The sequence below is a fragment of the Hevea brasiliensis genome, chromosome 10, assembly GCF_030052815.1.
Source record: "Hevea brasiliensis isolate MT/VB/25A 57/8 chromosome 10, ASM3005281v1, whole genome shotgun sequence".
NCBI lineage: Eukaryota > Viridiplantae > Streptophyta > Magnoliopsida > Malpighiales > Euphorbiaceae > Hevea > Hevea brasiliensis.
In genome coordinates, this window is record NC_079502.1 from 7621980 (window position 1) to 7649257 (window position 27278).

Below are 27278 nucleotides of genomic sequence, written 5' to 3' on the forward strand. Positions count from 1 at the left end.
AGAGTATTAATTATTTTAGTTTTAATTTTAATTTTATTTTTATTTTTATTAAATATAATAATTATTTTTATAATTTCTCAAAATTTATCTTTATTATCTCTCTCTTAAAAAGTTTTTAGTGACAGATTAATAAAAAGAAAATTATTGATATTAAATTATGTAAAATAAAAGATAATTTAAATAAATTAAAAAATAATTTATTATAATAATTTAATTATTTCTTAATTATCATAAAAATATTTAAGTGAGATGAGTTAAAGACTGTGGTTAAAATAATAATTCTTTGAAGAAAAACGTTTCACGGGGTCAACTGGCTAAGGCAGAGCAAGAAGCGCCGACCAAGACTATAAGAGATGTTGACAAATAACGCGCCGTAGATGCAAGGATATACGTAACAGCTTACGACTGCCGCCACGTGGACGTTGATGAGGTCTCACCGACCCGCTTGTCATACATAGACAAAACCCCAAAAGCATGTTTCTTTGCGTTTCGTACCCTTCGGTTTTTTCTTCGTCCTTTCCTTCCCTGAATCCCTGTTTTAAACCCTAGAAATTGGACGACGAAGAATTCAATCTCTTTCTGATCATCGATCTTTTATGTGTATACGCTAATCGATTTGGTTTGCGAGTGTTAGATTGAAGGTTCGATTTTCTGATTCTAGTTCTTTTAGTTCTAATCTTTTAAATATCTGTTATTAATCGGCGTAGTGGACTTTCGATTTGCTTTTTCCCCCTAATTTTCTCTAATTTGTGTATTTTAGATTAAGTTTGTTGTAATTAATATTGCTTCTTTGGCTTGATTAGGTCTCAGCGTTTTTCTTTCTTTATTTCTTTCTTTCTTTTTTTTTTTTAAATGGAAATCATAGTTGATTAATAGCATGATTTGTGAATGTTAAGTTCATTATTGAATTTCTAAGGGGAAAAAAAAAGATTTTGTTCATATTGAAATTTTAAATTTGGGAAGCATACAACATTAAAGGTAGGAACTTTTAGTGTAAATTGTACTGGGTGAATGATTCTTTCTGACTGTATTACTGCGCCATTAATCTGCGTTATTTAAAAGCCTTAATTGTTTCCCCTTTATTTGGATTTATGCATTTTTAGGTGTTGAAAGCTGGAAATTTTGATAGCAAGATTATAGATAGAGCATGAGTACTCAGGCTCAGGGAGTGAGGGGCCCTACCTTAAGGGGGTATCGCAGGAGGAAGGCAATGCTTGACTTGAATGTGCCTCCAAGTGAAAACAGGGATCAGGAAGGAACTTCAACTGAGGGTGTGCAACATGGAGAGGAAGCAAGTCAACAAGGGCAGCCTGTACCACCTGCTACAATCGATGTTGAGGCTATTGATGATGATGATGTTATTGAATCTTCCCCGAGGGCTTTTGCTGAAGTATGCTTTCTGTTTCTCTCCCTCTTCCCATTAGTGTTCCTATTCTTAATGAAAATTCTTGATTTTGTTTAATTTCATGTTAGGCTAAGAGTAATGCTCGAAGAAACAATGCCCAAAGAACCCATGGAAGTACTGTTGTAGTCGATGTAGATTCAGGTAATATGATATTTCCTTCACCTTTTGTATATTCTGTTTCACAGCAGTTATATGGTGGCATATAGTGCTTGTTCAGTGACATTGATTGGTTATGATGTTTCTATGTTTACTTGTTCTGTCAACTGAAGTGTGTATGTTGCTTATTCCAGGACGAACAACTAGGTTGACTTATAATAACCATAACAAGCGCAGACGAGTTCTACCAGACCAAACAATTATCAATTGTGAACATTATGTAAATTTGGAAGGCAGTAGCAGCTCCATGGTAATACCTGAAAGTGTATTCCTATGCTTTGCTTGTCTACCTCCTATTGGTCATTGTTTTCTTGTTGTCAGGTTTTAGATCGACATACTGTTGTTAAAGATGTATCATCACGCTTAAATACTGTTAAGGTTAAGGATTGGCTTGAGTCACTCCTAATTTATCTATCATGCTTGGTGGTTTTTCTGTGTTTCCTCTATATTTTTCTTTGGTGATTGAGTTAAAAGCTATTGCAAATAAGATTTTATTTGGGAAACTTAAATATGGTTAAAACATGCTAAAGTATGAGGAAGTGTAGCTTTTATGGCTGTTCAACTAGAATTTATGTAGGAATGTTGTAGCTTTCATGCATCTTATTCAATCTTAATCTTTGCATTAATGGAATCACTTTGGGTTCCTGGATTTGCTGCTGGAGTTATAATTGTATTTTATTTATCAATTTTATAATTAATTGCATTAGAGCATGGAAGAATATGGTATGACTAGTGATTGGACATGTTCATCTCACTCATTTTAAGGAATTTTTTTAAAGGTTTGTGGCTTACTGTTATAGTTCATTGGCAGAGAGATAATGTACCGTCACCACCTCCAGTTCCAAAGGAGCCAACCTTCAACTGTCCGATTTGCATGGGTCCATTTGTTGAGGAGACATCGACAAAATGCGGGCACATTTTCTGTAAGGCTTGCATTAAGGCTGCAATTAGAGTAAAGGCAAAATGTCCTACATGTAGGAAAAGAGTCATTGGTAAAAACCTTATTAGGGTGTTCCTTCCTGCAACCAGTTCATTGTGATGCTCATGACCAATTGCTATTTTATGTAAGTTTTCTTTTTTAACTGATGTATTTACTGTGGTCATTAGTTAAAGAAGCAGCATTATTTCACTTATATGATATATTTATATTTCAAGGATTTGTTGTATGTGACATGATAGTATATCCACATATGAGCACATGCACTCACCTTAAGGAGGTGGATTTCAAAATGAAAAATGCTTAGCTTCAAGTTTATTCTGTGGGATATGTTGAAATAATTAGGCAGAAGAAATGATGGTATGCTCAAGTGCATTGTCTTCTCTCTCTCTCTCTCTCTCTCTCTCTATCTCTCTCTCTCTCTCTTTGAAAAAAGGTGTTTATATTATGAGAAGTACCAAATGTGCTGTGTGTTTGTTCTTGCCATGAGTCCATGTATATTTCTTTTTATCTCCTTTCTGTACATCTCAAAGTGATGATAAATTCATTTTCTCCATTTTCTGCAGCAGGTTTGATAGAAACATCTTTGAGATGGAGAGATGAAAGAATGGCAATAGCATGTTTGTGGATACTTATTTTTTTACTTGAAATTTGAACTTCGTTTAACATGTGCACTTCACATTGATTTGCCAGAAATCAATAGTGGATTTTGTTTTTGGATCAAATTTACTTCAAATGGTTGATTAGCTAAGGCATATGGCAATCAGATGACAACAGAAATTTTATGAAATGGATGTTTGTAGTTTATTTTAATTTTATAATGCTATTCACACCCTCTAAAAAAAAGTTTATATTCCTATTCATGATAATTAATATAATCCTATTGGATACTCTTTAACAATAAAATAACCATAATTTATTAACTTATTTTTTTTTATTTTAATAGCGTTTTAAAATTTTAAATTAATTTGTAGAAAAATCATCTTCGCACTAGCTCTTGATTCGTTGTAGTTGGTCCTTGAATTATTATATTATAAAATAATTTTAATTCTTAAGATTTCTGTTTTATCAATAATAATAAAATTCTAATATCAAAATGGAAAATATCAAAATATGTATCAGTAGAAATTTTTATTCAATTAAAAAAAATATTAAACAAGTTTTAATAAATAAATTTTATTGTAGTCCACCAAAAAAAAAACAAAATAAATTTTATTGTACATTGTTGACTTACATTTAATTAAAAAAATATATATTTAAATTGCATATATAAATAAAATACGTGTAATTTCTTAACTTATCAATTAAAAAAATATACATAAAGGAATGATTGAATTATAAAATATAAAAATGAATCTATGCAGTTTTTTTACATGAGCTGGAATAAAAATAAAATTGGAATTGAAAAATTGATATGTATCCTCGTAGCATTAAAGAAATCAAAGTTCAAATGATTCTCTTCTCTATTATTTTAGATAATAATAATAAAAAAAATCAACTTTAAGTTACTAAAAAATATTTATGTGAGGCAAACCAAAATTTTTTTAAACAAAAAATAATATATAAAGTTTAGAAGAATCTAATAATAATTAAATAAATATTACATATAAATAATTAGATTAATTATAACATATAAATTTTTATAAAATATTACCTAATTAAAAATATAATAATTTCTAAAATTTATTTGAAAATAATTTTAAATCAACAAATAATTTTATTTATAAAATTAATTAAATTTAAATTTAAATTTTAATTATTAAATTTAATATTAATATACATAATAAATAAAGATTTGATGTAAGTGCGCCGCTAATATTTAAATTTTGTTGTGACAGTCGCATACACAAAATGTCATTTAAAATTTTCAAGAAAATTAATATCGTTCTCGTACTATCATAAAAATATATAATTATTAAGTTATTTATTTTATAAAATTACACTTAATTTCTATCTCCACAAAATAGTTTCTTAATATTGAAAAATTTTAATTGAATCTTTTTAATTTTTATTTGATGTAGGCACTCGATTAATAAACTATTAATTTAATGGGATTTCACTTGCCCTATCATATTTGGATGGACCATTTCCATTTTGCAACTCCGTGAAAGATTGGACATTGCAAAGTCTCCAGTAGTAGAGCTTTCATGTATCTGGACTAAAAGCTAAAGAGACGCATAACAATTGATTATTATTGTAAAAATAAAGTACATTTTCTTCATGGTACAAACAATGTCTCTATGTTCTCAATACAATCTCTTACCGAATACAACAAAATCATAACATTACCTGGATGAGAAGAAAGAAAAACAGAGAGAATTATCTCAAAACTGGAAGAGGTAGAGAAATATACCACCTTTTTCTTCTTCTTCTTCACTTTATCTTATGGATTTCTTTCTCCACTCAGTGCGGCCGCGGTTTATTTCAAGCCCATTACTTGACAATCTGAGTAAATGTAAAAAGTCTTGGCAGTCCTGGTCGCCAGCTGTTGCAGTGGCAGAACCATTTGTTGGTTGAAGCTCTGAATCCTCAGTAGGTTCCACACTTGTGAGGGAATCAACTACATCATCATGTTGGCATTCCCTTCTGTAATCCAAGGTGATTGTTTGCAGTTCATGGGTGTCAATGATTTCTTGAGGCATGCTCTGTCATGAAGAGAAATGAACTTGCTAGACCAAGTAATGGAGGCCAAAAGCCAACACAACCATTCAAGAATACATTCAATTACCAACCTCTAGAACCCATCCAATGTAAGTGACATTATTAACATGTTGATTCATGTCCAAATCTGCTCTTCTAGGCTGCAGATTTAAAGCAAGCTTACAAGTCAGAATAACACGAGAGACTTGAGATGAATAACTTGGAAGTTTGGAAGGAAGTTGATAGAATCTAGATGAACCAAATAGCTTACCACAAGTCCTAGTTTGGAATGTTGAGCAGGATCTTCTAGTTTCAAAATCTTCTTCAAGCTGCGATTATTATCCTCTGGAAATGCCAATCTGTCGATGTACAAATCATCCAATCATATTATGTCAATCACAACCAAAATATTCTAAATGGCACAGAATCATTCAGTTATCCACTTATTCTATACAATCACAGAAATTTCCTGGAATTTGCACCTTTCATCCTGTAAGCTATAAGGTATACCATCATCTTAGACATTCAACTAAACATGTAGCGAGAACAATACAAGGAAAATGAAATTTAAAAAAAAAAAAAGAAAAAAAAAAAGAATCCTGAGTCATAGACATATCAAGCAAACTCAAATTCGCTAAGATATTTGACCAATCAATGATTTGGTTGTGTTTCCATGTAACTTAAGATTTCCCACAACACAAAAATTTTTTTCTTGGATGAAAATATAACAAACATTAGAACATCATCATTGTATTCCAAATGGTCATTTTTGCAATAGCAATGAAGAAAGAGTGGAGCTGGGAGACATTGAAGCATAATAATATGGCTTAGAAACTTTATAAACTTTGGATTCTTATTATATTTTCCAAAATGTTCTCATGCATTTCCCTTTTTTTTTTATGTTGTCTTCACGGTCTCAAAATCCTCCAAAAGGTCACCTAAAAAACCTGCTACAATAAAATATCCAAAAGAACCTTCTCATGGTGCATATTCCTGGAAAATTGAAGAGCCTAAATACAGCCATTTATAACTTGGAGGTGTTTTTCCAATCATTTCTGGAGGGAGATGAATTCAAGATTCTAACACATCTATATCCCCATCATTTTCTGAATTGAGTAGTTTCAAATATTGGATGAAGACAAGCCAAGAATTGTTTGATAGTATTTGCAATACTTCTTAAGTTATCAAGCTTTAATTGTATCAATGATGTAGTAGTAGGCACAAGAGCTTCAATAATCACATAAAGGAAAACAAAGGCACCTAATGTAGTGAATAATATCGCTTTCTAGTTGTTGATTATGAACCAGGATGCAGAAACATGAGACAATAATCAGTGATAGTTTAGGCCTCATGAAATGAAAAGGTGCCTACCTGAGTTCTCGTGGGCAGTAAACCATGTACTCATCTCGGACATCATCAGTTACTTTTTGAAGCCGCCTAGTATCTTGGTTCATCATCACCCACTTGCTGAAATCAAATTAAACATATAATCAACTGCCATAAAACAACTTGATTCGGAAAGATATCTACGAAGTTCAACTTTTGACATAGATCTGAAACAGATAATACAAACCTAAAGAGGAAAAGCGCTACAGGCATATTATTTCATGCAACCAATATCTGGTTCTTGGAAAAAAATGCAATGCTTTTAATAGCTAAAATTGATCAACCTAGGGTATTTAAATGTTCATCATTGAATTTTTGTTTGCAAAGCAGCTAGGACTGTAAGGAATTAAAAGGTAAAATATATAAATGATCAATTAAGTCTGAAAGTGAACTCAAGGCCCTTGACTTGAGTTCCAATTAAATAAGTACGCACATCTGCAAAAGACTCTGGTTTAACAGAGAGTTGTCTGTAGCTATTATCCACATTTCTTTTTCCATTTTGTTTCGTTTATTTTTTTTTCCCTGCAAATAAAAGAGGAAAAAGAGAGTAGCTTAGAAATGCACCTTGTGGCTCTTCCTATAAGCTGACCAGTGGCACAGTCTGTTAGAATCCAATCACGTCTGGTTCCAATTCTTCCTTCATTTTGGCACCATGTTTCCACTTCAACTACATCACTCCTGTTTGACATTCCATATTTTAGCAGCTGGGGGAAATTACAAACCCATAACTTTCACAAATGTCATTGAAAAGAGAGAATAAAACCCACCAAGCAGGGTATTTGTATATTTCAATGTGCATGCGAGCGGTTACCCATATGAGATGCATCTTCCTCATTGTGGGTGTTGTAGCAAATCCATCAGTTGAAAATCCAACACTTTGAGCATGATTACAGCCAACCTCCTAGAGGACGTATTTCCCCATAAGTTATACAAAAACATAAGAAAAATACATGATGAAAATTAAATTTCATTCAGAGTCATTTTGATCCTCACATAATGTTATTATTAGCAAAAGAAAAGCTATCTGGATACCCAAATCAAGTTTAATGCTTAAATGTGACATACCAAATGAAATCCAGTCCTTTAAAACTAATCAACCAGATGCCATTTCTGTTGAGCAATGACAAAATTGGCATCTACCACAAATTTCTCTTTACTCATCATTCAGTAGTTAATACAAATACTTTTACTAAAACAAATAAAATTTCTACCAAGAAAGTAAGGATTTGAATCTGTTTATCAGCATTCCTCTGGTAGCAGAAGAAAATGCAATTCAAGGAAATGCAGATAAAAAGATTGACAGGTAAGAGTCATGGAATCCAACAAAGCAACCGGGAAAAAAATGACAATTTTAAGGGAGGTGGTTAAGCAAATCAACAAAAGAAGTTATGCACCATCTGATGACAACCAAATTTCACATATTTACAAGTGCAAATGAGAGAAAATGGCAAAACCAAACATACCCAGATGCCAAAAATCTCAAAATTTGTCAACAGATTCCAGAATTCAATCGAATAAATAAACTTAATGCTACTAAGGGGGGAAAAAGCAAAAGCAAAAGCAAAATCCAATGAACACTCCCTCAAAATTCCAAAATGCAAATCAAACAAAATGAAAGGCATGAATAAAATTAACAAAGAAGAGGAAAAGGGAAAAGCCAAAAGAATAAGAACAAGAAAAGTAATTGGACTTGGCGAAAAGAAACAAAATTGAAAAGAATACCTGCAAAAAGTTAGCAATGGTCTCAACAGTGGCAGTTTTATTAATCCCAACCTCATAGCTCCTAACGATAAACTTCTCCTTATAAGACAAGCCATCCTCCGTCAAGCTCCCCAAGCGGAGGCGGTTGGTCAAGCTCTCACGGACAGAATCGACACGGGTAGTCCCTCCCTCAGACACAACAGCCTGAACGACGGAGCTCTTAGAGACAGGGGAGCATAAAACGACTACATTGGGGCGGCAAGTGAAACGAGGCCTGTTATGGTGATGGGTAAGGAATCTACATTGAGAAGCTAGGGCTTGGATTTGGTCCGCAGAATTACAGGGCAACTTCAACATCTCGTTTTCAAGCTCAGTCCAAGAGCTCTCTCTCTCTCTCTCTCTCTCTCTCTCTCGTTGTTTTTATAAAAGAAGATCGACTTTCGTCGATGGGAACGAGGAAATGAGAAGAGAATGGAAACGCCACCGGGTTTGGATAGAAATAACGAGAATGCCACTGCCAAGCCGTGTGTAGCTTTTGCTGCATCCCGTGCCCTTCGCCGCTTTCCGTCGCAAATAAGCAGAGAAATCAAGCATACGACAGAGTTGCCGGGGACATGTGGGATTACAAACGCCCACACGTGCTTTGAATTTCGGGCAAATTTTACGATGGATTAATTCTTGCTTTTTCATTCACATGGATATAAATCCATTCTCCCAATTTATAGAGGAATTTACGTTTATACGAGTATAAAAAAAAAATTAAAATTGAAAATTCTGAATATTTTTTATAATTTTTTGAATTTCACCTTTTTTATACTTTATTTAAAAAATTTAAAGATAATTTTTAAAAAAATATATTTTTAATATGTGTCTCATGTTATTTATATTCATTATATTTATTTGTATTTTTTTAATAATTAATTAAATTTAATTATTTATTACCATAATAAATTACTAAAACTATATATTTTACACTTAATGGAAGTTGATTTACATTTAATTTATAAATTCTAAGAAAAGTTGAAATGATTTTTTTTAAACTATCATTTTTTATTTTAATAGTTAATTAAATTTAGTCTTTCATTATCATAATAGTAAAATACTATGAATTTTTTGTTCATCTCATTATTTTTTTTATTTCCACTTTTATATATTACAAAATTATAGATAATATTAAATATTAAATTAATATTTAATAAAAATAATAAGTAAACATGGTTATAACAATATTGTTATATATATTAAATACATAATCACAATTTCATCCTAATTTAAAATGATTAAATCAAATAAAAATTAATTATTATTTAATATATTTTAGATGAAAGGCATAAAAAAATTGCTTTTATAAATAATATTAGCGAGGCATGTATTAATTTAATAATATTTTATTAATTTCCTATCTATAAAAATTAAAATTATTTATCAATTTAATTAAAATAAAAAAAAAATAAGGAACAAAACTCAACTTTCTTCTTCCCTGCAGAATTCCTTCGCTCTAGCCAAATTTAGTATTCAAGCATGGATCCATTCCTTTCTCCAAATATGAGATTCATTTATGAAACTCCAATAATCCAACTTTCTCAAGCTGAAAATTTGTTCCCTGTTCTCCCCGAAATCGCATTATCAAAGAACAAAGTTTTCTCTCAAATCCAAGACCTTAGATACCCATTACAATACGTAAAATTTCTCCTCTGTCACCCATCAATGGTAGACCCATATACATAGCATCACCACCCAACAAATCATAATACCTTCCTCAACACATTACAGAACCATGTCCACCTAATGCTTGGTAAGAAGAAGAGGTCTTATTGCAGATTTTGAGGCAGTGGTATTGCAAGCAAGTAGAACAAAGCAAAGATTGAGATACCGTATGAATTTCTTCTGAGGTAAAAACCAATGCAACCCCATGTTCAACATCACCTAATCCATTGTCTTCATGCTCAACACCTCTTCAGGAGCCACTCCTTCTAGCATCAATAATAAATTAGCATACGCGTAATCTTTGAATCACTCTTGGTTAAAAATCTTAAATTGGAAGGTAATGGAGACTGTTAGGTTTGTTGAAGCTTTGTTATTTGATCTGTGTTTGTTGTTTTAGGATTCTTACTGGTTTAATTGCAGGGGTGAATCTTATTGTTTTAATGTATGGTGTTTTCTTCTTTAATTTGGGTTCTAAAAATGGAATCTGCCATCTTTTTTCTATAATTTTCATTTTTTGACTAAAATTATAAATAGTTTGTAAAATTTTAAAATTTTAAAATTAATATTTTATTATTAAAAAAATAAGAAGAATAATATTTTTAATTTTTTCCCCAAAAATTGGATTTATTTGACCTTAAATAAAAACTTGTGGGTTTTTATGAGCTAAAACTTCATTTTGGATTTATTTGGTCTTAGAGTAAAGCATGAGGGCATAATTGAACCTTTATCTGATAAAAAGAAAAATGTTAAAGCCACACAATAAATTTTTCATTTCTAGATTGGCCTTCCTTTTTTAAATTGTCTATTACAGAATTACAAATTTTAGTGTGTGTGTCTATATATATATATATATATATATATATATATATATATATATAATGCCCTAAAAATTTAAAGAAAATAAATAATTTATTAATTACATTATTTTAAGATTTATTTTATTATTTAATGATGCTCTTATTAAATTACTTTGAAATTCTAAATTCAAGTTTTGAATTTTAGTTTTGAATGCATTTAACTTAGAATTTTATTATGATATTATTTTCTATTAATAACATAAATAATAAATATATTGCTATACTCTAAAATAAATAGTATCTTAACTATATGAAATTGAACTTTATTAAAATTTTATGATTTATGTAATAAATATATTTTATATTGTTGTTTTAATAAATTGTTATTTTAATATATTGTGTGTATTATTATTATTATTATTATTATTATTATTATTATTATTAAACTTAATTTAATTGTGATATAATATTTTGGATTGCATTGAAAAAAAAATTTAAACCTTGTTAAAATAAAATAAAAAAAATAGGAATTTAAAAATAAAAAGTAAAAGTAAAAGTATAAAAAAAAATCAAAATTTTAAAACTTGCAGTACCAACACCCTTACCAGGTTCTCTCTCTTTTTCTTTTTTCTTTCTTCTTTATTATTTTTTTTTTCCCATAATTCCCTTTTTCCATCACCATTTCCTTGGTATCAAAAAGCTCCTCTCCTCATGGGCATCGCATAGATACCAAATTTGCGCAATATCATTTTCTGATTTATGCAAATCGAGCTTTTAAAGTTTTAACCCATTTTGAATTTCCAATAAGTTTCTCCTAAATTAGAATTTTTCTTAAAAATCCGAATATATCAACATATTGTACAATCTGAGAGCTTCAAAACAATACTAATTTGAGAAATTTTCAATGCCAAAAATTTTTCAAGACCCACAAGCTTACTGGTGAGATTTTGAGTCTTTAAAGTTCTTTCAGGGTAAATAAAATTATTTTCTAACCCTTTATGACTTAGGCTTTGTGTAGTTACTTTCATTTCTGTAACACCCCTGATTTTATATATTATTATTGGGCTTCGTGTAGGTATCCTCAATTCGCGGAAATTCGACAGTTGACCAGGTCTGTGAAATTCCGGCCCGACAGACCCGTGACCGGAAAAGTCTCCGAATTGGGCCGAGGTTTTGGCTAGCCCCCAATTGTCAGTCGTCCCGAGCGCGTCCCCGAAGTCGGAATCGGCAAAGGTAAACCCGAACCTAGTTTTTACGTAATTTTCTAGTGCTTAAATAGGATTAAAAATCCATAAAATATTCGTGGTAGCTTAGAAAATTACGATTCTTTTTGCAATAGCTTAGTAATATTGCTAAGGACCGCGGGGCAAAGTTTTATAATTTTTAGAGCTTGTTTGGGCAGTTTTTGCAAAAATGATCAATAATAAGGACTAAATTGAAATTTTGCGTATTGTGATGGATGATTGATTTGATGGGCCCAGGAGGGGCTGTGTGATATGATTGAACTGTTGATGTATGGATTGTGAGTATAGAAGTGCGTTTTTAGCCCTTTTGCAGGTTGGGTAGGTCCTAGGTATAGGGGAGACTCTGCCGGATTTTAAACTACGACTTATGACGTAATTGGTCTTTTCTTTATTTGTATTGAGTCGATTGTATTAAATAAATGTAATATGATTGTCAGTGAGCCGATACCTTCTTCCTCCGCCGCCACGATAATTTGTCGTCAAGTCCGTGAGTAAAATATTAATTTTAATTATAATTTCGATATTATTATATGTTCAAGATGCCCATGCATCACTTATATGCATATATTTATGTAGTTAAACTCTAGGCACGATTTATGTTGCATTCATAACTGTTGATGTACCATGGATGTTGTTGTGGTAATTTGGAGCAGTGTGCGTGCGTTGGCGTGCGTGTGATGTGGTGTGGACTATGGATAGGACGGGGTAGTCACGGCTTGAGTAATTCGCTGGGACGTTCCTTCGAGGGGTAGTCACGGCTTGAGTAATTATTTGAGACCCTCGATTTGGTTATTAAGTGGAAGTCCGAGCTTGAGTAATTCAGGCACCAAAGTTGGATTTAAGAGAGTCAGTATAGGGATCGGCTCCCATATGTTATGATTGATACTACAGGTGTGTGAGTGCTCCAAATTACCTTTTGATGTTATGATGTGAAAATGTTGTGTATGTTGCATTTCACTCTACAAGTTGCATTAGTTTGAGATAGTTATAGAGATTATAGTTAAGATTGATATTTTACTCTGAGTCGAACGCTCACTCTGTTCAAAAATTTTTACAGCCACGGAGGATATTTTGTTCAGGTTAACTCGCCTTTTTACCTCGCAGTTGTTTATCAATATTGTGTAATTTTAATTACTCCTAGAATTTCCGCATGTGTTATCAGTAATTATTTGAAATAGGTCATAAATATTATATTCATGTTGGACCTGTAAACTTAATATTTTAAGTCTGTTTGATGGATTGGATGAGGGAGCTGAGCTCCCATTTATTATTATGTTGATGAGTATGTGGAGGGTGAGCTGAGCTCCCCAATGGATTGTTTATTGTGTTTACAGGTCGGGTGAGACGAAAACTCCCCGTTGGAAAGTCAATTTTATGGCGGACTCTGTCCGCTTGTTTTCTTGATATTGGGCCCAAATGGGCCTTAGAGTTGGGTTAATGAATAGTTAAGGCTTACTACGGGCCTCGGGGGCTTTAGGCTGGCCCAGGTCCTAGTGCCGGTCCGGCCCATAGGTTGGGTCGTGACAAATGTGGTATCAGAGCTTAGGCTCCAGATTCATAGGGAAAAATTATCTAAGTGTTGGGAAGAGTCTACTAGGAGTCTCATGCGGAGTATAGGATTCTTGTTCGTATTTTACTGTAATTCTTTTTTTCTAGATTCTACGTTATACCTCGGGAAGTATAAGATTACCTCAGTTAGTGTCTTGATTTTCGTGGAGTACACAGAAATGTGAAATAGAGTTAGTAGACATGTGAGGTCCATCATGAGGATACGTACTCCAAGAAATGCTATGTTTCTGTCTGTATGGGTTTAAATGGTGTGCCCATTTCGTGCAAGGCACGAGTACATAAATGTGAGTCTTGAAAGTACAGTTGCCCTAGATAAGGATGAGGATACCACTGCAGGCAGTCATCAGTGGATGACCCCGTCAGAATAAGTTTATGATAATAGAAGATTCGAGAGAGATAAGAAATTAAGAGGCCTAGTCGGTCCGGACGTATCGTAGTAACTATACAATGTTCTCGATGTCTGCTCTGTAGTCGCAGACATTCTGATGCAGACATGAGATTATTGTATAGAGCTGCGTGCATCCCCGTGGTGCTCCATAATGAGGGTGTTTGCGGGTGGCTTCTGTTTTGGTACAATTATGCCAGAACAGAGTTCTATATCTGCAGAGGAGTTGGGAACTCCTGGTTAAGAGTCTAGAGCTAGAATATCGAAAGGTCACAGTTGGGTGGTAACTAGAGTTAGTGACTCAGTTACCCTAGCATGAGCTAGAGTTACAGTAAGAGTTGCCATCAGACCAGAGGTTTCGGACTAGTTGCAAAGTAAAGTTGATACCTATAGAGTGAGACCATCTAGTCTTCGGTATGGAATTTTGGATGGTTTTTGCAGAACGATAGACGTTTTGCTTAGAACTTAGTGAGAATAGAATACCTTGTGTGTATTAGCAAGGTGTAAAGTGCAACCCTACTACCTAGGGAAGGTCGAAACTATGAATTGATGATTCACAGAGATATGATATGATAGGAGAGTCATTAATTTGACATGGTTTGGGCAAGGTGGTAAATGTAGTACCTTTGATGCAGAAGTTAGGTGTAGTCCTATCTTTCGTAAGGGATCGAAAGTTATTACTAATAATGGTGACCAACCAAATAGTGCGGATGGGACTGTAGAGTGTGGTAGAGAGTAGTTGGTCAGTATCCTGCAGATGATACAAGTTCCATTATAGGAATCATATATAATCAGATCATGATGGATGTAAATCCTTTGAATTGGATGACGGGTTTGGGTACCCGGAATCTTAAGTTTTGGCTAGTTGAGTAAACATGGAAAATAATAATAATAATAACAAATAAATAAAATTACTGCAGAATCAGTTCTCGAGGTAGTAAGGGTATTATGTAAGCTAAGAATATAAATCATACAAAAAAAAAGTATGACTGTAATTTCCTGAGTTCCTTTCTAACTTCATATCGTTCAAAACAATAGTATAATCTAATTATAATAGTGTCAAGAGTAATAAATTAGCAAAGATAAATTATAGAAGGCCAATGGATAGAGAAAGTGCAGAATGAAAGTTTGGACAATTGATTACAGATGCAATATAATCTAAATGCTAGTGGAAGTACTAGCTAGAGTGGTCAAAGGACCAAATCTGAGTAGCATAGACATGTGATAACGTGGTAGAAACTCTGAAAGATATAGTTTGCAGGTACAGCTGTCATGTTAGGAAGAAGAATGGAACCAGGGATAGAATAGTTAAGTTCTATTTTGGGTAAGACAAAGGAGATAAACGGAAGGACAACCTGAAGAGCGCATAATAAAAGGAACAAAGTTAAGATATAGGGTAGGCTAAGTGTTATTCTTGGCAAGGTGAATGACAAGGATGGAAAACCCAAAATGGGACCACATTAGTGAGAATAGTGATGGAGGTATGGAATAACATAATAATGAGTAAATGCTAGAAGGTGTGCGATGGTATTGCGGACTACCTAATTAGGTAGAGAAAACGAAGTTAGTAAGTAGTAAGTTGAATAAAGGTCAATCTAAGGGATCAAATAGGTATGATGAGTGGAAAGAATTATAGATAATGACACATAAGCTTTAGGTTAGACTTTTGAGATAGTGAGAAGGTAGTTAGAGGTTCGTTATGAATGTTAGGCAAACATTTTTAGTGTGATCAACCGAATCACTTTGCAGTGAAGCAATAACGACAGAACAACGATAGGAGTAGAGCGAAAAGTGACAAGTCCGGTGGTTATAAATCACTAGAAAGTTCAAGGATCAAATTAATGACCATAGATAAGGGTGGAATTGGTGTTGGAAGAATTTATTAGTGAGAGAAATCTTTCAGGAATCAACAAAAGTTAATGGCACAATATAAACGATGATAGATATGAATCATTGGTCGAGTATAAGTAAAGTTAATAAATTATAAAATATTATGTCAGGAAGGACAATGGTACGATAAAGTGTTCATGCAGATGATATCTTATAGGTAGAGCACAATTGTGCTAAGAGATGATGAAATTTGAAGAGAAATACCAAGAAACATAGGTTAAACGTTATTATATGGACAATTGGCGTAGTTGAATATAAGAGGATATTTTTCTTTCTTTTCAAGTTTAGCTTGTGCTTTTGGTTTTAGAAGGTTATATAAGGAACAGAAACTGAGTCAAGGAGACCTAGTTATTGAGAGTTTGGTAGGCACAAATTCATACATAATTTCCTGATATGAGAATGACAGTAAGTGCATACCTAGTATTAAGTATGAAAGGACGAACAGAGTAATGACATGAGTTAAATTGAGTTAGCTACTAAGGCTTGCAACTGTTTTAAACTATGAGCTGGAGGAAATACTAATTGTGGATGAGTTTCAATAGATGAAATTATTGCTAATGGGTAATTTGAGGTTGAAGTTTGGAAAGTTGTAGGCACTATATGTGATTATATTAAGGAGAATAAACACGTGAAGTATCTTATTTAGAATTAAGGCATGACACACATTTCCCACAGCCGTGTTAGTTCAGATGGAACTTATAGTTTCTGAAGCTCCTATCCATCCAGGATGAGCAATTTCCTACTAAGGCTGGTAGGGAATGATAATGTTCTGATAGTTAAGTTGGGAAAGGGGTTACAAAAACGAATTTTCTATGGTTAATTATAAGTGTTACAAAAGGTGAAGAATGTCTTTGGTAGGAGAAAATCGTAAGGTTAGAATTCCAAGTAATGAAACTAGTAATTAAGATAAGACTAAGAAATAAAAAGAAAGTTAAAGTTGATGATGGGATAGACATCTTTGAAGGAAAAGGTGTAAGGATGAGATAGGACTAAAATTAAGGAATAAGTACAGCAGGTTGAAAAGATACCAACAATACCAAAAATAGGAAAAGGGAAGTGGATAAGATGCAAAGGACAGGAAGAGAGCTCGATAGAGTCAGTTATAATAATGAGGATAAGGAGTGTCTAACCACTGCCCCTGTGTTAACACTACCTATGAGCGGTGAAGGATACACCGTGTCTTGTGGCGCTTGAGTTGGCCTAAGGTGTGTTTTGATGCGGAATGGAAAAGTAGTGGCTTATGCTTCAAGGCAGCTGAAGAGGCATGAGCAGAACTATTCCACCCATGATTTGGAAATGGCGGCTGTAGTCTTTGCACTAAAAATCTGGAGACACTACCTGTATGGTGAAGTGTGCGAGATATACACCGACTATAAGAGTTTGAAGTACATCTTCCAACAGAGGGATTTAAACTTGAGACATAGGAGATGGATGGAGCTTCTGGAAGACTATGATTGCACCATCCAGTACCACCCTGGGAAGGCCAATGTAGTAGCAGATGCTTTAAGCAGAAAATCTTCTGGCAGTTTGGCGCACATTTCAGCAGAGAAGAGACCGTTGATTCAGGAAGTACATGAGTTGATGGATCAAGGTTTAATCCTAGATCTTTTAGATGAGGGGGTTTTGTTGGCTCATTTTTCAGTGAGGCCAGACTTGCGAGATAGAGTTAGAGTTTCCCAACGCAGAGACCAATAATTAATGAAGATCATAGAAAGAGTATAGCAAGGTGAAGGTGGTGAGTTTGGATTTGCCAATGATGGCGCCCTAGTGCAAGGTTCTAGGATATGTGTGCCCAATGTGGACAACCTCAGAAATGAAATCATGCGAGAGGCACACTATACACTGTACAGTATCCACCCAGGTTCCACCAAGATGTACCATGATGTGAAAGATAGCTACTGGTGGAATGGCATGAAGAGAGACATAGCAGACTTTGTGTCCAAGTGCTTGACTTGTCAGAAGGTGAAGTTTGAACACCAGAGACCGTCAGGGAAGCTGCAAGAGCTCCCTATCCCAGAATGGAAGTGGGAAATGATTACTATGGATTTTGTGACTGGGTTGCCTCGTACCACGCGAGGATATGACTCGATATGGGTAATTGTAGACCGCTTGACCAAATCAGCTCACTTCTTACCAGAAGACTACATACTCGTGGCACAAGATGCCGGCTCTACATTCGAGAAATAGTCGATTGCATGGAGTTCCGCCCATAATATCTGACAGAGGGCCCTAGGTCACTTCTCGGTTTTGGAGAAAGTTGCAGGAGGCACTTGGCACACAGTTGAACTTCAGTACAGCCTTCCACCCTCAGACAGACGGACAGTCCGAAAGGACGATCCAAACATCGAAGACATGCTTCGCATGAGTGTCTTGGATTTTGGAGGTCGATGGGATGAGCAACTAGCTCGTGGAGTTTGCCTACAACAACGATTATCACTCCAAAGATAGGGTTGGCACCCTATGAGGCATTATCTGGAAGAAAGTGTAGGTCTCCTCTGTGTTGGACAGACATGGGGGACGCGAAAGTGCATGATGTAGACCTAGTGCAGTACACTTGAGAGATAGTTCCTTTAATCGAGAACGATCAAAACTTTCGATGGCGTAAGAGTTATGCAGACCCCAGACGGCGGGATGTGGAGTTTGCAGTGGGCGACTATGTATTCCTGAAGGTTTCTCCAATGAAGGGAGTCATGAGATTTGGAAAGAAGGGCAAGTTGGCACCTCAGTATATTGGACCTTTTGAGGTTACCGATAGAGTTGGAGCGATTGCCTCAGGTTGGAGCTACCACCCAACCTTTCTCACGTTCATCTTGTATTTCACATCTCCATGCTCAGAAATACATTCCGATCCTTCTTATGTCTTTATTGGATGTGATAGAGCTAAAAGAGAATTTGACATTTGAGGAGCAGCCTGTAGCCATAGTGGACTACCAAGTGAGACAGCTGAGATCAAAACAGATCCCTATGGTTAAGGTTTTGTGGAGGAGTCAGTCAGTGAAAGAGTGCACCTGGGAGTCAGAACGGGACATGCGTAGCAAGTACCCCTATCTGTTCAATGTATAATCATGTGCTTTATTCTGCCTTGTGTAAAATTCGAGGACGAATTTTTTTGTAAGGGGGGAAGAATGTAACACCCCTGATTTTATATATTATTATTGGGCTTCGTGTAGGTATCCTCAATTCGCGGAAATTCGACAGTTGACCGGGTCTGTGAAATTCCGGCCCGACAGACCCGTGACCGGAAAAGTCTCCGAATTGGGCCGAGGTTTTGGCTAGCCCCCCATTGTCAGTCGTCCCGAGCGCGTCCCCGAAGTCGGAATCGGCAAAGGTAAACCCGAACCTAGTTTTTACGTAATTTTCTAGTGCTTAAATAGGATTAAAAATCCATAAAATATTCGTGGTAGCTTAGAAAATTACGATTCTTTTTGCAATAGCTTAGTAATATTGCTAAGGACCGCGGGGCAAAGTTTTATAATTTTTAGAGCTTGTTTGGGCAGTTTTTGCAAAAATGATCAATAATAAGGACTAAATTGAAATTTTGCGTATTGTGATGGATGATTGATTTGATGGGCCCAGGAGGGGCTGTGTGATATGATTGAACTGTTGATGTATGGATTGTGAGTATAGAAGTGCGTTTTTAGCCCTTTTGCAGGTTGGGTAGGTCCTAGGTATAGGGGAGACTCTGCCGGATTTTCGGCACGACTTAGGACGTAATTGGTCTTTTTCTTTATTTGTATTGAGTCAGATTGTATTAAATAAATGTAATATGATTGTCAGGTGAGCCGGGACAGCCTTCTTCCTCCGCCCAGCTACCACAGTAATTTGTCGTCAAGTCTGTGAGTAAAATATTAATTTTAATTATAATTTCGATATTATTATATGTTCAGCATGCCCATGCATCACTTATATGCATATATTTATGTAGTTAAACTCTAGGCACGATTTATGTTGCATTCATAACTGTTGATGTACCATGGATGTTGTTGTGGTAATTTGGAGCAGTGTGCGTGCGTTGGCGTGCGTGTGATGTGGTGTGGACTATGGATAGGACGGGGTAGTCACGGCTTGAGTAATTCGCTGGGACCCGTTCCTTCGAGGGGTAGTCACGGCTTGAGTAATTCGCTGGGACCCTCGATTTGGTTATTAAGTGGAAGTCCGAGCTTGAGTAATTCGCTGGCACCAGGTTGGATTTAAGAGAGAGTATAGGGATCGGCTCCATATGTTATGATTGATACTACGAGGTGTGTGAGTGCTCCAAATTACCTTTTGATGTTATGATGTGAAAATGTTGTGTATGTTGCATTTCACTCTACAAAGTTGCATTAGTTTGAGATAGTTATAGAGATTATAGTTAAGATTGATATTATACTCACTGAGTCGAACGCACACTCATGTTCAAAAAATTTTACAGGCCACAGGAGGATATTTTGTTCTCGGTTAACCTGCCTTTTTACCTCGCAGGTTGTTTATCAATATTGTGTAATTTTAATTACTCCTAGAATTTCCGCATGTGTTAGCAGTAATTATTTGAAATTGGTCTGTAATATTATATTCATGTTGGACCTGTAAACTTAATATTTTAAGTCTGTTTGATGGATTGAATGAGGGAGCTGAGCTCCCATTTATTATTATGTTGATGAGTATGTGGAGGGTGAGCTGAGCTCCCCAATGGATTGTTTATTGTGTTTACAGGTCGGGTGAGACGAAAACTCCCCGTTGGAAAGTCCATTTTATGGCCGGACTCTGTCCGTTTGTTTTCTTGATATTGGGCCCAAATGGGCCTTAGAGTTGGGTTAATGAATAGTTAAGGCTTACTACGGGCCTCGAGGGCTTTAGGCTGGCCCAGGTCCTAGTGCCGGTCCGGCCCATAGGTTGGGTCGTGACAATTTCGAAGAAATTTCACTGGCTTCCAGGACTATAATTTTGATCTGGACTCACAAGCTCTGGCTCTTAACTTGGAAGTACGTTAATATTATAATTGTTCTTATTCAGACGCTCTGAATGTGTTCCAAGTGTTAGAATTAGCATAAATAATCCCAAATGCAAATTCACTCTTTTTGCCTTAAATTAAGCTATAGTTCAATAATCAATAAAATGTAATAATTTCAATTGTAATATTAAGATAATATTCTTAAGGACCTCTATGAATATTTATAGAAATTTTGAAAGTGAATTAGATATTTTTGGACAATAGTGAATTTTAGGCTTTTAGCTGAAATTGAGCAAATAACACTAGTTAATTGGTTTTGGTAAGTCCTGAATGAGCATTGTATTATGTTGTATTGTGGGTTTGAGGCCTTTAGGTTGTTGAGATATAAATTGTGCTTTTTTACGGGAAGGTTAAGTCCTAGATATAGGAGAAACTCTATTGAAATTTTGACACAAACTTAGGAAATCTTTTATTTATTTTTAATTAATTATTATTGGTTTATCATTGATAGTTCTTTGGTATGTTTGCTTAAGTGATCCAAATCAATTATTATTTTTTTCTTAACAGAACTAATGAGCATTAGGTTGCACTCTGAGTTAGATATTGATTATTTTTATAATTTCAATATTATTTATATTCTTGGCATGCTTATGCACTATATATATATTCATACTTAATTGAATAAATTAGAAGTATTCTTATTATTGCATATTTAATTATTGTTAATTGTTTGTGATTGCTGCTCTAAGAATGATTTGGAGTTGTGTTACATACGTGTGTGTGTGTGTGTGTGTGTGTGTGTGTGTGTGGTGCATGACGGATATGAATTAGATGAGTAGTCATGACTTGAGCTAATATCGTTGGAATCCAGTCCTTATGGATAAGGAAAGTCTAGGTGAGGCATGATTTTAAGTTGATTTCGCTGGCTCTTACACTTGGATTTAAGTGAAAATTCGGCTTGAGTTGAGCTCGCTAACGGGTCTTGAATTAAGATAGTTGGATAGTAGATCAACTTCTATAGTTATATATAAAAATGTTATTCTGGATGCGTGTGTAACTCCAAATTATTTTTTCATGCGAGAATTGAGTGAATTGCATGATATAAGTGCTTAGTGTATATTTCATATATATTTCATATTTAGGAATGCATTAATCTTAGATAGCTATTATAATTATAATCAATATCTAAACTCTTTGAGTTGAACACTTACTACTGTTCAATTATTTTTCCCCAGATGATAGGCAGATATTATTTTGGAGTTAATCTGCTTTTTTTATCACAGGAAACTTGAAATAGTTAATGTATTAATTATTAATTTTATTATTCAAATCTAGAACTCTACAATGACTATAATAGTATTTTTGTAATGTAAAACTAATGTATTTAACTTGCTTATGTGATATTGGATTTAAAGTAAGTTGAGCTCTTTATTTTGATATTGGATGTTGATGTAGTTTGTGAGAGTGAGCTGAGCTCCACAATCATAGTTTTATTTGTGATATAAGTCCGATGAGTTTTCTCTCCATTGAATTGTCCATTTTATAGTTAGATTCTATTCGTTTATTTTCTTGATGTTAGGCCTTCCTTTTTGGGCTTTGTTAATGAATTGTGGACTACTTAAACTTATTAAGAGTTTTAGAGGTTTTATGTCAATCCAAGTTCTATTACTGGTCTAATCCAGAGATTGAGTGGTGACAAAAAAAAAAAAAAAAAAAAAAATATATATATATATATATATATATATATATGCAAAATTTTCTCTGAATATCATGGAGAAGAGCTTAAGGAAAATATTAGTCGCATCTAAAATAATCATGCACAATAATTTTATTGATTCTACAATTCAGGCCAAAGAGAAAGAAATTCAAAAGCGGAGGTCCTAAGAAAATCATGATTTTAGCCTCACAATTAAATCCCGCGGTTTCAAAAGGTTATTTTTTCTTATGTTAAAAGAGCGGCAAATGAGGCTGCTTATGTTCTAGCTCAGCTAGGTATGCAAAATTATTTGCCATGTAATTGGCTTGATGTTTTTCGTTGCCTCTTAGCTTACCCTGTTGTAAAGATGCCCAAGGGGCTTGCTAATGCAAAATTTTCTGCTTTCATTGTCAAAAAATAAAAAAAAATAAAAAAAATAAATAAATACATTACACAATATATATATATATACCTGCTTAGTACATATAGACTGAATAATAATCAGTATGAAGAAGAAAATTCAGATTTGACATCACATATGCTCTATAAATGAATATTTAAATTTATAAATATACTTTAATAGAGATTACTATTATAATTAATTAATTATTTGTCATAAAATCATTTACATTAAAAGAATAGTTTTATGGCATCCAAATTAGAATAGGATATTTATTATGAAAATTCTGCTAAAAATTAGAGTTTATATTCTTATTAGGATTTTATTAATTAAAATTTATTAAAATATATTAATTAATTAAATTTTTATTAATCAATTAAAATAACAATGAAGGTTATTTTTGTATATCCCAATATTCCTTTTCATATATATATATATAAAGTAGGCAGAGTTTTTCTTAGTACTATCATGTAGACAAATTTTTCTTAGTGTTGTCAGATGGCTCTTAGCATATAAGATTGTCATGTTCCATAATTATAGTAATAATTATTATCTATTATGCTAAGTATTTAACTCTAACTATTTATTTAATTTTCTTATTATTATTATTATTATTATTATTATTATTATTATTATTATTATTACCTCAATTTAAGAATATTAGATATATTTAATTAACATTTATTTAATTGTTACATTTTTATAAATTCCTTATTTAATCTTTCTTAAATTTTTTAACATTTCATTTCATTATGAAAATTTAAGAATTGTATATTTTAAAATAATTTAAAATTATATTACAAAAATCTAATCTCATGAAGTATTTAAAAGTTTTACTCTCTCTCTTTTTATTTAATAAATTTCAATTTACTTTAATATTATTTTATTTTTATTTACCTTATTTTAATATGCATTTAATAGAGATATATTTTCAATATATATATATATATATATATATATATATATATATATATATATATATATATATATATATATACCAAGTGGCAATTTATTAATAAAATATAATTTTTTTATTTTTTTATTTTTTATTAATTAATTATTTAATTACTTTATACTATGATTAAGTTATTAATTCTTCAATTATGTATAAATTATAAATTATTTAATAATTACTCTTTTAATATTATAATGAAGAGCTATTATTATTAGGTAAAGTTACAATATCTATAATTTATTCTATATACCTATAATTTTATATACTACATATAATTTTTAAAAGTCAATATTTTAATTTATAAAATTTTAATAAACTAATAAATTAGCCTTTATCGTTTGAATTATCGTTAAATTTCTGTCTAAATTTCTGTCCATTTATAAGAAAATATCAAAATGCCCTATTATATGTCTCTCTCGCTCCATCCCTCTTTCAAAAAATTATATAATATCATAGTAATTTTAGAGAAGTATACAAATGCCCTTTACTATATGATTTCTCCCCTCTCTCACACTTTCCAACCCCCATAAAACCTTCGGCGATTTTAGTCCATCCCCACCTCCATTGATTTCAAGCAATACCCAGGTTGTGGGAAGCGAATAAGAGATTGAATCATCATCGTTCTTCTTCAAAGGAAGAATGAATCATCATCTCCTCCTCCCACCATGGACTTCCTTCCTCTTACGGCATCCAAATTTTAATCTCTAATTCCAAGACCTAAAATTGTGATTTTTAAAGACGAATTAGAAACAATAAGAAGTTGGGAGATTCAAGAATGGAGAACGCTGTTTTGAAGGGATGCAATTTAATTTGTTTTCCATCAAGCTCAAACAAAAACTCATCCATTTTCCGGCCGCGACACTCCCTTTGTGTATGACTTGACATCCGTGAATGACAACCCCTTGAAGGAAGGTAAATCAGCTACCCACCCGCTCCTGTTTGTTTTGAAAACCACGGTCAATTAGCTGTAGTAAGGGGCAAGCACTATTGGGTTTAAATAAAAAAATCGAATGAATCACGTTAATTTAATAATTTGATTTGATTCGATTTTATATTTTAAAAATTTTAATTATTTTAATTTGATTTGATTTTAAAGAAAAAAAATTGATTTGAATCGAGCCGAATAAAATAATATTTTTTATTTTTGAATTAATTTATTTTTATGGAGAATTTATGAATTATATGTAATTATATATATATAAATTGCTTAATTTCATTGATTAATGGTTATTAGGTTTAAACTAAGGTTAAAATCAAACCAAATAACTTAAAAATCAAATCTAAATTAAAAAATAAGTAAAATTCAGAACCCATCGATTTAAACAGAACCGAACTAAAATAAAACGGTTCAATTCAATTTAATTTTTTTATTTATTTCAGTTCAATTCGGTTCTAAAATATAGTAACTAAATTTTGGTAATTTAATTCGGTTTGGTTCAGTTTGAATCGAATGCTCACCCCAGCTATAGTCCAAGATGTGCACCGATTATTTTTTTTTAAGAGATAGACACATGCAAGGCTCAATGACGGGAATAGACTCTTGTTAAAATAATGACAATTTTAACAAGGTCCTTATTCTCATATAAGCCAAACACGCACACTGTTCACAACCAATGTGGGATCTCGAATGACTAATCTGGACACACGTCCGACTCTTTCGCGGACCTCAACCAGGATGTGCACCAAGTTAACTCAACTAGCCATTTGCGTTAAGCATATTATTTATTATTTTATTTTGATATAATTTAATATTTTTTATATTTTATTATTTTAAAATTATACTATTTTATTAAATAGAGTAAATGTAATTTAAATTTGATTAAAATTTTAAATAATTACATATTTATCTAAATCAAATTAAAGTTTTAAATTTTAAATGATTAATTATTTTGTTCTAAATATTCTTTTATTAGAATATAATAATATAATATATTTATAGTATAAAATGATAAAAAAATTATGTAAATTATTAATTAAACTAAAAACAACAATGAAACCGAAATCTCAAAGCTGATAATAATACTGAAAAAAAAATGAAAGTTTCATATAAAAACTGAATCGGCTACTGATCTGGTTCCGATTAAACTGAGTTGCTGTTCGCTACTCCATAATCGACGAACATACAAAAGTCTAGCAGGTAATCTGTTTGTTCGTTTCTTTTAACCGTGAACATGCAAGTAATGTTGTGTTTGCTAGGTTTCAGGCCTCTCCCTATTATTAAAGGATTGGGAATTGGCTTTATTGGGATTGAATTTGATGGGGAAGGGAGGGGAGGACTGTGGTAAAAGAGAGAAAATTGGTTTGGAATCAAAGTATAAAGATTATTTCCTTGCTTGGTCGAGAGATATTAAAGAATGTGAAAAGCACTACCAAGGGAACCATGACTTTGGATTATCGCCTGTAGAAGTTGAGGATAGGCGGCAGATCTATGAATATAATGAATTGGAGAAACATGAGGGTGCATCCATTTTTAAACTCATATTTGAGCACTTTAATGACACGAGTTAGGATTTTATTAGTTGCTGCCATGAGGGACGTTTTAATTGCATTTTAAAAGTTTGGGGACTAATTAATTAATTTTGACATTATACTAAAATCTTCTAACAACATTAGTTGTTCTTAGTAGCTATTAGTTGTTTTAGTAGTTATCAACTGTTTTACTAGGTTTGCTTTATATAAATCATATTCGGTAATATTAACTATTTTAAGTAATTGTCAGCTGTTTTAGTAGCTGTTAAGTGTTTTACTAATTGTTAACTGTTAGATATTAGCTGTTAGTAATTAGTTATTTATATTTTGATTTAAAATAAAAGTGTTGGTTAAAAAAAAAATTAGATTAGCTGTTAAATATAAAAAAAAATGATATTATCTTGCTGTCTATAATCAAAACATCTCCTAAATTTCTAATAGTTATGAGAGGTAACTATTATGAATTACTCTTTCAATTTCTAAGAGTTAATATAAATACTATACTATCAAATAATATAAATAAGAGAGATAATATTTTAAATATGATTAAAATATTAAACATTATTTTAAAAATTGTTATAAAATAGGATTTAAGACCTCATAATAATTGACCATTTTGGTAATAGAAGTGTAAATTAGCTTTTTTTTTTATTGATTAAAAATAGAAGAATTAATTTATAGTTTCTGAGTACCTCAATTATCCACTGTTTAAGTATTCGATAACCATGAAGCTCTTGATACTTCGTAATGCAGGGAATTCAAGTTGATTTGTAAGGAAAAATTTTTTAAAAATTCTTACAAAATTATGAATATATATTTTTTTAAAAAAAATAAATTATTTTTTTAAGTTAAAAGAATTGAATTCTTTAATTTTAAATATAAAAATTAAAAAAAAATTAATTGAATTAAATTCTTATAAAATTATAATTTCTAAATAAAAGATTTGACGTTCGCTTCATCATATACGAAAAAAGGAAAAAAAAATTAACTAGACAAAAAATAACAAAAATG

At 32.5% G+C, this 27278-nt stretch overlaps 2 protein-coding genes and 1 long non-coding RNA gene across 4 annotated transcripts; 2 read left to right on the plus strand and 1 right to left on the minus strand.

Annotated features, from left to right (window-relative positions):
• Positions 1–471: 471 nt before the first annotated feature.
• On the plus strand, positions 472–3288 carry LOC110672533 (uncharacterized). 2 transcript variants are annotated; one of them, XM_058129115.1, is made up of 6 exons: positions 472–641; positions 1104–1390; positions 1474–1546; positions 1696–1811; positions 2373–2625; positions 3065–3288. In XM_058129115.1, exons 2-5 carry the CDS (start codon positions 1148–1150, stop codon positions 2598–2600), a joined length of 660 nt encoding a protein of 219 aa, XP_057985098.1. In that variant the 5' UTR covers positions 472–641; positions 1104–1147; the 3' UTR covers positions 2601–2625; positions 3065–3288. The 2 variants fall into 2 exon arrangements, with proteins under 2 accessions (XP_057985098.1, XP_057985099.1); XM_058129116.1 differs by having other exon boundaries at positions 3068–3288.
• Positions 3289–4670: 1382 nt separating this feature from the next.
• Positions 4671–8817, minus strand: LOC110672534 (oleoyl-acyl carrier protein thioesterase 1, chloroplastic). Its single transcript, XM_021835337.2, has 7 exons — positions 8247–8817; positions 7292–7425; positions 7089–7202; positions 6510–6605; positions 5410–5497; positions 5231–5299; positions 4671–5143 (listed from the first exon to the last, which is right to left on the minus strand). The coding sequence occupies exons 1-7, from the start codon at positions 8580–8582 to the stop codon at positions 4877–4879; spliced, it is 1104 nt and encodes a 367-aa protein (XP_021691029.2). The 5' UTR covers positions 8583–8817; the 3' UTR covers positions 4671–4876.
• A 10334-nt stretch (positions 8818–19151) lies between these two features.
• LOC131169483 (uncharacterized) lies at positions 19152–20497 on the plus strand. The gene is made up of 2 exons (XR_009140423.1): positions 19152–19653; positions 20229–20497. It is a non-coding gene; the product is annotated as an uncharacterized LOC131169483 (long non-coding RNA).
• The last annotated feature ends 6781 nt before the right edge of the window (positions 20498–27278 follow it).

Bases quoted from the DNA above. Each gene is read 5' to 3' on its own strand.
- LOC110672533 (XM_058129115.1), top strand. From the start codon at position 1,148: ATGAGTACTCAGGCTCAGGGAGTGAGGGGCCCTACCTTAAGGGGGTAT. The intron at 1,391-1,473 runs GTATGCTTTCTG...ATTTCATGTTAG, and splicing joins CCCCGAGGGCTTTTGCTGAA to GCTAAGAGTAATGCTCGAAG. The intron at 1,812-2,372 runs GTAATACCTGAA...GTTCATTGGCAG, and splicing joins AAGGCAGTAGCAGCTCCATG to AGAGATAATGTACCGTCACC.
- LOC110672534 (XM_021835337.2), bottom strand. From the start codon at position 8,582: ATGTTGAAGTTGCCCTGTAATTCTGCGGACCAAATCCAAGCCCTAGCT. The intron at 6,606-7,088 runs GTGCATTTCTAA...ATTTGATTTCAG, and splicing joins CTTATAGGAAGAGCCACAAG to CAAGTGGGTGATGATGAACC. The intron at 5,300-5,409 runs GTAAGCTATTTG...TTAAATCTGCAG, and splicing joins ATTCCAAACTAGGACTTGTG to CCTAGAAGAGCAGATTTGGA.